Source organism: Melanerpes formicivorus, unplaced genomic scaffold (genome assembly GCF_026170545.1).
Source record: "Melanerpes formicivorus ecotype bairdi unplaced genomic scaffold, bMelFor1.0.p_v2 SCAF_16, whole genome shotgun sequence".
Classification (NCBI taxonomy): Eukaryota; Metazoa; Chordata; class Aves; order Piciformes; family Picidae; genus Melanerpes; species Melanerpes formicivorus.
Window position 1 is genome coordinate 2391739 of NW_027142368.1, and position 9155 is coordinate 2400893.

A 9155-nucleotide genomic window follows, 5' to 3' on the forward strand; every position below is an offset into this window, starting at 1 on the left:
GATGTAGGAAGCATCAGCTGCTGACGTGCACCATGGCACAATGAGCCCAGCAGCCAGTTCTAGGTGACATCCATCAGGAGTCACCTGTTTGCAGATCATGAGATGGTCAGGTACCTGAGTCATCTGGGATGCACTCCTGGAGGCTGTGCCACTTGATGAAGTTCAGGAATAAGAGGTATGAAAAGAATTCATGCTCGACAGCTTAAGCCACTCATTATACAACTTGACTGGCAATCTTTTTTTCCTCCTCTTTTTTTATCTCTTTGTTGTTCTTGAATAAGCTGATTCTCTCTGGCATCTGGGCTTAAAAAAATTCCATGTAGCACTTTCTTTTTTTCAAGGCTGCTTTGGTTTATTTTGCAAATCAGATTCCTGCCACTTCCCTTCCCTGCTCCAGAGACATGGCAGTCCCCTTCTGCTCCTTCTCTCTGTGCCTTGGCCCTGCCTGCTACCCTGCTTGCCACCACTGTCACTTCCTGGCTGTTCCCATCCCACTAGTTCCTCAGTTCCTTGGAAGGTGTGGTACATCAATGTCTTTCTCATGTCAGCATTTCATCCCTTCTTTGCCTTCACCCTGTCTTCCGCAGAAGTTCAGAGCTCTTAGTTTTTAGCCTTTGAGGTTTTCTCAGCTCTGCCCTCTCATCACTACATGCTGCTTGTGCTGCTCCCTTCCTTAGGAAAAGGAATAGAGACTTGACTCCCCATTTCATAGCTGCTTTTGCAGTTCAGCTCTCCTGCAGAACCCATCGGGGCTGTAACACGCCTCAGAAGTGAAAAGGAGAGAAAATGTGCTGAAATAGAACAATCTTTTTGGTCTCTCAGTATGTCACACTACGCACACCTAAGGAAAAAACCCCATGCTTTTCTGCTTCACACAGAGCACAGGAATTGAAGTGGTGGGACACCCTGGGGAGAGCATCCAAATACAGCACTGGCACTAGGGCAACTAGACCACTTGTCAGCCCTTATGTAGCGCATGTTGGCATGCACAGGTCAGGAGAGAACTGTTCCTGCTGGAGAAGAGCTAAGGTGGCATTAGGCTTACTCATCGCCGCCAAAGTTTCTCTCACTGAGACAAATTGATCTGCTTCACATCTTCTAACTTGTATCTGCAGCACTGACATACATGTCTGGCCATAAAAATAGGGTATTTTCCTTACTGTCCCACTAGTAGTGTCCCCAGAAGAAATACCCAAAAGTTGGATCTGTGCTGGAGGGGCTTTTGCTGAAGCCTGGTATCTCCTGAATATTTGAGGCTGCTGCTTTAAATTATTATGGTTGATTTGGGAGGTAAGAGCTGCAAACTGGTAATTAAGCAGAGATTAAAATAACTTATAGAGAGGTCTGATTCACTTTATTAGGTAATAAACATATAATTGTTCCCTCTTAAGTCATCAGAAATATGTTTCCTTTCTTTTTTTTTATCTGTGAATGCACCGGATTATAAATTCAATAAAGAAACCAGGGGAAAGATTAGGAGAGGGTTTTTTTCTGTTGTTGTCTGCCAGGTTAATGTTCTCCTCTTTCTTTTTGTCTGCAGATAGAAATCAAGCATTTTGTCAGCTCAAAAGTAAAGTCTTTGTTCATTCACAGCAATGTGCTCCTTAATTTTTATATATATATACATATATATACTTTTGGGGAATCTGCTATCCAATTATTTTAATGCACTTGCCCACTGCTTAGACCATTGGGCTAAGTAATTGTGCACATGTCCTTTAGTAAGTGAGCCTTGCAATCTGCAGCGGTGGTTCTGAGCTCCCCTCATATGGTGGTGGTGGGGAACTGTATAATTAAAATCTGGGCGCTTCACCCTCTATCAATCTTGCAAACTTTGTGCAAAACAAACACCGAGCAGTGGAGCATCGCAAGGCCGTCATCAATAATCTTAAATGAGCCTGTGCTCATTCCTTCTGCATTGTAATTCTGCTCTGTAACTCTGAATGAGACTCTCTTTCTCTCTCCCCCACGCTGCAGCGGCTCAAGCTGGTGTGCTCTCCGCAGCCTGACTGGGGTCCGTTTTTGGCCAAGCACCGCGGTGAACGTTACATGAATATGATTGATCCACTGGGAACCTCCTCCCTGGGACTTAAACTGCCAGTGAAGGATATAGAACTGGGGACCCAATGCTAATAATTATGATGTGGGTGGCAATAATGTCCAACTTTTCTGATATTTTCCCCCTCCCCATTTTCTTTCCCCTCCCCCCCCCTCCCCTTTTTATTTTCCTTTTTACAGTGCCTGAAAGTGGTTGCTTAGGAAAGTAGGACTTCCTGTTGCATGCCATGGGGAAGACCTTAGCTAGACTGCTTCCAGGTGTGGGTGATGCCCATGATGATGTCTGTACCTGCTGAAATAGCTAAAGCATGCTGTGTTACAGGTGACATGCCATCATTTTATTGATTCATTTTGTCAGGGAATGCAGAGATAAACAAAACACAGGGGGAAAAATCTGCTTAGGGCAATTATGCACAGAATTGGACCCATTTCACATGAATATCCCTGAAACATGCAGCTATGACGGGAACCAGGATTTTGTTAGTAGTGCAACTGAAGAGAAGCAGAGCCCTCAGAGGGGGTGGGAGTAAGCAAAGAAGGAGGTCTCCTGCAGTCCTGGTATAAATACTTATGGCTCTCGCAGTAAGCAGAGGCCCTTTTTCTACGCTGACAGCAGACCTTGCCTCCTTGTGTTTGTACACTTCTTTTATGATTTATACTGAGGTTGAGGACTTTTGGAGACCCTTTAAACAGCATACCAGGGAGCAATATATGGGATCAGAACAGAAAGGCAAATCTCTTTGATCTTTTCAAGCAGACAAATAAAAGCAAAATGGAAAGGACTAATAATTTGAGACTGGGGCTAACCAGCATTTGAGTCTAGGAAATGGTGCCAGACTGAGGTGCGTGGGCATCACTGTTTAAAGTATGCTGCTTTTCTTTTCCTATGTTTCTTGTGGTATTATGATACCTATAAATTCAGTTCTACAGAGAGTCTGAAACCTTGTTCCACACTAAGTGCAACTGTGCTTTTTACTCACTCCAATACTCTGAACATCGTTTTCCTTGTTTCTCTGCTTTTGTTTACAGTATCTCCTCAAGAAGCCATCATATAATTTGTGCCTAACTTTGTATTCCTACAGTGGTAAGTGTAGTCTAGTTACCACCTGACACCAGTTCTTAGAAGTTAGATGTGCTGTTCAACTTTGTGACTCCTTGTTCATTCTCCTAGAAAACACCTTTCTATCACCTTTAGATGATGTATTCTTCTCTTTCAGCCAATGGGGAAACAGCAAAGCCCCACTTGTCTATATATTATACATATAGCACAGAAAAAGTTCAAGGCAGTATCCTCTCCAAAATGTACATAGGGGTTTTGGGTTGATTTTGTCTCTTCCCCCTCAATTTAATACATTTTCATTAAATAACCTCCCCAAACCCTACAACAATTACCCACTGCAGTCATCCACACAGATGCAACATGTGAGGGGCGAGAAGACAATTCAGTAGCTGGCCATTGTACCATTGCATAACAGCAGCAGGACATCCTAGATCATTACATTTTAGACATCAGGTAGAAGTAGTGATACGAATGCTGGGCTTAAATAGTTTTGTTACCTACCAGGCAGAGTAAAAATAGAGCTTTTAAAGAGTACATTTATTTACCTGAATAGAAAATTAGCCCAATTTATTGTAAATGCACTAGAATGAGGGAGAAAAATATATCTTCAACAATTGGCAGAACTGTAACCTTTACTATCTTGTTATATGCTATACATACTTATATGATATTTTTTAACTGTGATCAGTGTTCCTGTAGTGTGTACTAGTGATGTTTTCTGTCCCTATAAATATCAATCAGTGTAGAGATGGTGAGCTTAGAGTAGTTTAGCCTGTTTTCCCCCTTCCTACACACACTACTGTAGTAGCCAGTAAATGTTCTTTCCTTTCAGGGGACTGTTTCTATGCCATTCTTTTGTCTGTCTGTCTTCATATTACAGGGTCTCAGGTAAATCTTCAGTTAATGTGTGTCTGTAGATCAGTAGATGTGTTGTTTCATCCCGCTGAAGAAAAGAAAACAAAAGCTAAACCTTAATGTAACACTTCCACAAATGGTTAACTTCTTTTCTCTCTCTCTGTGTGTGTGTGTATATATATATGTATATTAAATATATTAATCATTTTGCTGAACTTCCTCTTTCACGGGGCAATTAGTGTTGCCAGTTCTAGGCACTGCTGGAGACCTTTAATCCTCATGCAGGACAAGCCAAGCACCATCAGGGGTTGTCACTGAGCGAGGTGAGGGCAGATTTTGCAGCATCTTGTGCTGGCTCTTGAATCTCCGCTCCATGGGCTCTGTCGGTCCCTGTCTCACATGGCAGCAAGATGGGACCCTTCTGTGAGCTTCTCTGCCTTAAAGCTGTGCCCCCCTTGCTTCAGCTCTGCCAGCTATTTTAACAGGGGGCTTTCTATTCTTACTTCTGGCTTTGCTCTTCCTGGCAGAGGCAGGTCTGAGAAGCCATGTCCTGCTTGATGTAACGAAGGCCCATAAAGACCGGCTGAAGATTTGTCTCCCACACGTGCATGGGGCTGAGGGGCCTTCTCTGGGAGAAGAAAGGAACATAAATTAGCACCTCTGATGGGAATTAGGTACATTTGTCAGGAGAAATAGCTTTAGGCCTCTCTTTACCAATATTATGTAGCATCTTGGTTTGTTTTTTTTTGGAGTCCAGGCCACTTTCTCTTCCCTACTAATGCGATTAAAATAAATATGTCCACAGGTTTGTTCCTCTTTTAAAAACCCACACTCAAGTTGCTCAACAGTTCTGAATCCTTTCACTTACTAACTTATCTCAGGACGTGCATTGAAACTGGGATTAACTAATTGCAATAAAATTACCTCAGTGTAAGGATATCAGTTACTGTCTACCCTAAATATAAAGGCGATATCATTTGAAGGAGTGCTGCTAGGTTATGATATCTTTCCTGTGGCTTGGATTACCAAACCAGAATGCATATGAAAAATTGAATTGCTTTCCATGATTTATGTAATTAATCTGCTTGCTTTTTAATTTAGATGTTGTTCCTGTGCCTGCTAAGTCATTAGCACAGGATTAAGCTTGACTCTGAAAACAGACGACAGTCATTTTGTTCTAGCTGATGTTTGTGTTCGGCTTCGACCTCCATTACTAAGGCTTGCAAAAACATTTAGAGAGAGGAGAGAAATGCACAAAAGTACCACAGGATGTAGGAAGTTTTCACTATGTTAAAAGGAGATTTGGGGTGGGTTGGTTTTTATTCCCTACATTAGACTTTTTAAAAAGCAATTTACTGGCCAGATTTGAATGTTGAGATTAAATTAACCAGCAGTGTCTGCTTTAAATGAGAAACAACCTCGAAGTTTGGGAATGCACTTCATTTGCCATGTTCTAGGAAAAATTTGCATGCACTTTGGTAATTTTGCTAAGAGTAAATTTAGTTAAACTAATTAAACACCAGTAAAGATCTTAAAAGAAAAGAGTCAAATAAATAAAAGGAGGGGAAAAAGCCATATTAGCAAAAAACGTGATGTACGTACTTACAGATCTATCTGTCTTGTGGGTCAAAAATGCTACAATTTGGTGAAATTACTTAGGTTGCATCTCTGTTTTTGGTTTCTTTATTTTCCTTCAAAATGCAATCAGATTTCTGGATAAGTTGAGATGCATTATTGTATGCATTAAAGGTTATGCCTAATGCAAATGCTTGCCATCTTCAAATTCTTTGGTGGGGGGGGGGGGGTCTTCCTAGTGCTTTTAATAGGCAATGTTCAAACCCTGTGTTTCAGCTAGAGGCGGCAGCACTTTGTTTCCAAAAGAAGGGTTTCACAAAATGACCTTTGATTGGGAAAGACTTGGATTGTCTTTGGATGACGTTTCAATTGGGTCAAAGTAGTCTTTTAATTAGGTTCTGCGCCACTGATCACATCAGACGTGCCTCAGCGCTGAAGATCATTGCTTCTGATGCACTGTGTGGCTGTCTCTTACCATGAGCTTCCAATGCCTGATTTATTTTCAATACCTTTGGTCTTTTTGAGTCTTTGTACGGTTGTATGGGTAATATGATTGCCTGTTGCCTGTGTTAAAGCAATTGCTTATCTATGGCAGACATTTGTTTTCTGCGGGCTTCTTATTTTGCAGCTCCACTTCTTGCAATCAAAGAAGGACTTGTAAGGATTGAGGGTTGTAGGCTGCTGGGCTACAGCAAGTGGCATTGCAGAGACCTTCTCTGTTTTGATACTGTAAGAGAACCTTGTTTCTTAGTTTGCAGTTAAATGGTGTGCACACAAAATATGTGTAAGTGGTCAGAGCTTGATATTCCCAAGGGACTCAGGTTGATATCTGAGGCGGGGAGGGGAGGGGTATTTGGGGTTTCTGCCTCAGTCACCCTCAGGCAGCCTATTGTCAAAGAGTGAAGGTTTTCCTGATGGGTTTAACAGCATGTGAGAACCAGGCTGGACCTTATTGCTTGCAATATTATTATTTGCCCATAACGTTTGAATACATCTTCAGGTAACCATTTGCCTTACAGCTATCTTCCATTGTTAGGAAAACTATCGACTGACTCCACCACGTTGTTCTCTGTCATTTCTATCACGTAGTTATTACCTTGTAAGGTAGATGCTTGGCTGGTATAAATTGCCCCAGCTTTGTCTGGAGCTGTGACAATTTACACAAGCTGAGAACTTGCGCCCTGTGTCCTATGGCACTTTATTATGGACCCATCGCTGATGGGTTGAATCTTAATTACTTGCGTAATGTCATATATAAATATATATATATATATATTTACAGGCATTCTATGGGGTACTGCTGCCTATGGATAAAGATTTGTACCCTAACCAGATCCTTATGGTTTTTACATTAGCTATGTGTGGAGATGATATATTATGTCACAAAAGGATGCATCCTCTGTATCTCATGGTAGATCATATTATAATGCTGCGTGGTGTTAATTTAAGAAGTCATTATTCTTGAGGCCCTACCTCAAATTTTGTATTTATGTGTACAAATGCAATTTATTGTATTCTATACATACATTTGCCTATTATATTTGGATGTGGTAAATTAAAACTATTCGATGATGTATGGGCTCTAAAGACTCTAAATAAATGTCCCGTGTCAAAACCAGAAAAGGAGTCAACATTACCTTTCTTTTTTGTCCTGGTGAATGAAATGTCTTTTTCCACCACCTCATTCCCCACCCAATACACACCACAAACATAATTCTTACTTAACACACAGCCTTAAGGTATCTGCAGAATTGATCCATTTGATTGTTGGAAACCTTGAGCAGCGACTGGAAATAGCCCTCTTGGGAAATGGAGATATTGCACAGCTGCAGAAACAAGTATCAATTAAATGGCTGGATTCTTAACTATTTGAGTGCTCTGTAGCTTGTGGAATAACTGATTGCTTATCAGAGGACCAGCTGGATTTGCTTAAATCCTTCTTATGTTACCAATTCAATTGTCCTAAAGGTTCTTGAACTGAGGTTCGTATCATCAGCTGCAGATGTAAATAAAAGGGGTAAGAGAGGAGCAGGTGATGAAGAAAAGTGCAAAGACCTTGTTCCTGATGTTGTGCCTTTTGTTTAAAGCTGAATTCCCTTGCTGTGGTGAGGGCCATGTGCCACGACAGTGACATGGCAAGCAGGTTCTTCCCTTTCCAGCAGCTTGCTATGGAAATCATAGAATCATAGAATTAACAAGGTTGGAAAAGACCTCAGAGATCATCAAGTCCAACCTGTCACCACAGACCTCATGATTACTAGACCATGGCACCAAGTGCCACGTCCAATCCCCTCTTGAACACCTCCAGGGATGGTGACTCCACCACCTCCCCGGGCAGCACATTCCAATGGCTAACAACTCTCTCTGTGAAGAACTTTCTCCTCACCTCGAGCCTGAATTTCCCCTGGTGCAGCTTGAGACTGTGTCCTCTTGTTCTGGTGCTGGGTGCCTGGGAGAAGAGACCAACCCCCTCCTGGCTACAGTAATGTACTGATCCAACCTGTTTCACTGTTGGCAATCAAGAGCTTCTGACAAGACTTTCCCAAATTAAGTAGTGGAAACATTACTCTCAAGTGTGGTAACACAAGAGATACTAGCTTGGTGCCAACAGTGATTCTAGGCAAGAGCCTGATCCTGAAGGCAGCTCAGCAGGGATGTGGCAGGACTGTTTCGGCAGTTCTGGTAATCAATTCCTCCCCAGTAAGTACTTTGTGTGTAAACTGGCATTTCTGTCAGCCATTTACATGCAGAGGGATTGGGTGGCAGGACCTAAAGGTGGGAGACTACGTTAAGTCTTTGCATGTAGAAGGCAGATTTTATCTTGGAGAAATCTGAAGTTAACCAGAGAGCACTGTAAGAGCCCTGAGGGGCAGGTAAGTGCCATTAGTCCCCCATTCAGGAGGGTAAACTCAGGCACATGGAATTTGTGAAAACTCCAGAGTCAACCAATGTGAGTCAGTGATACAACACACTGATTTTGGAGCAAGAGACAGTCCTTCGCTCTCACTTTTAGACACCACTGCTTTCAATGTTCAAACTCATAGTAACAGATAAAAATTCCTGGCCTTTTAACTTGGTTGCATGGATTCACCCAGGCCAGGCTTTAAACCAATGCAAGTTACTTAAACACTGAGAAGCTAGGCACACCTTCTATTGCAGTGCTAGCAGATGTGTGCAGTTTAAAATCATTTTAATCTTTTAGGTACTGAAATTCCTGCGGTCAGGGTGTAGACCAAAGGGCACATCTTATACCAGCTGAATAGATTAATGCATGGTAAAATTTAGTTTAGACTTTGCAGCCTTCAAACGTTAGCTAACCAAGCATTTGGGACTTAAAAGCAGCAGATGTTGCTCCATGTCTGAGCACAGAAGCATACAAATGATTTCTCTCTTTGCAAGGCCTCAACATTTGTTAGTTATTGATGCAATTATAGACATCAAGGTGGGTACTTCCAGCCTGTTGGACTGATATTATATAGTCCTTTATAACTAGATGTCAGTTGGTAGGACAGGTGTGGCATACAGTATCCTCCCTTCCTTTACGTATGCTCTTTATTCAGTACTACGGTGTAAATGCTGTTGGTATTTCTTGCCCTCTGCTGGCTGC

The 9155-nt window shown here is 41.9% G+C and overlaps 1 protein-coding gene across 1 annotated transcript in view; it reads left to right on the forward strand.

The window, feature by feature from the left end:
* SLC6A5 (solute carrier family 6 member 5) overlaps positions 1 to 3153 on the forward strand; it is a 35114-nt gene extending 31961 nt beyond the window's left edge. The window contains exons 14-15 of the mRNA XM_068148545.1: positions 1978 to 2143; positions 3088 to 3153. Of these exons, the coding sequence (XP_068004646.1) occupies positions 1978 to 2133 (156 nt within the window). The 3' untranslated portion in view covers positions 2134 to 2143; positions 3088 to 3153. The remainder of the gene's footprint in view (positions 1 to 1977; positions 2144 to 3087) is intronic.
* The last annotated feature ends 6002 nt before the right edge of the window (positions 3154 to 9155 follow it).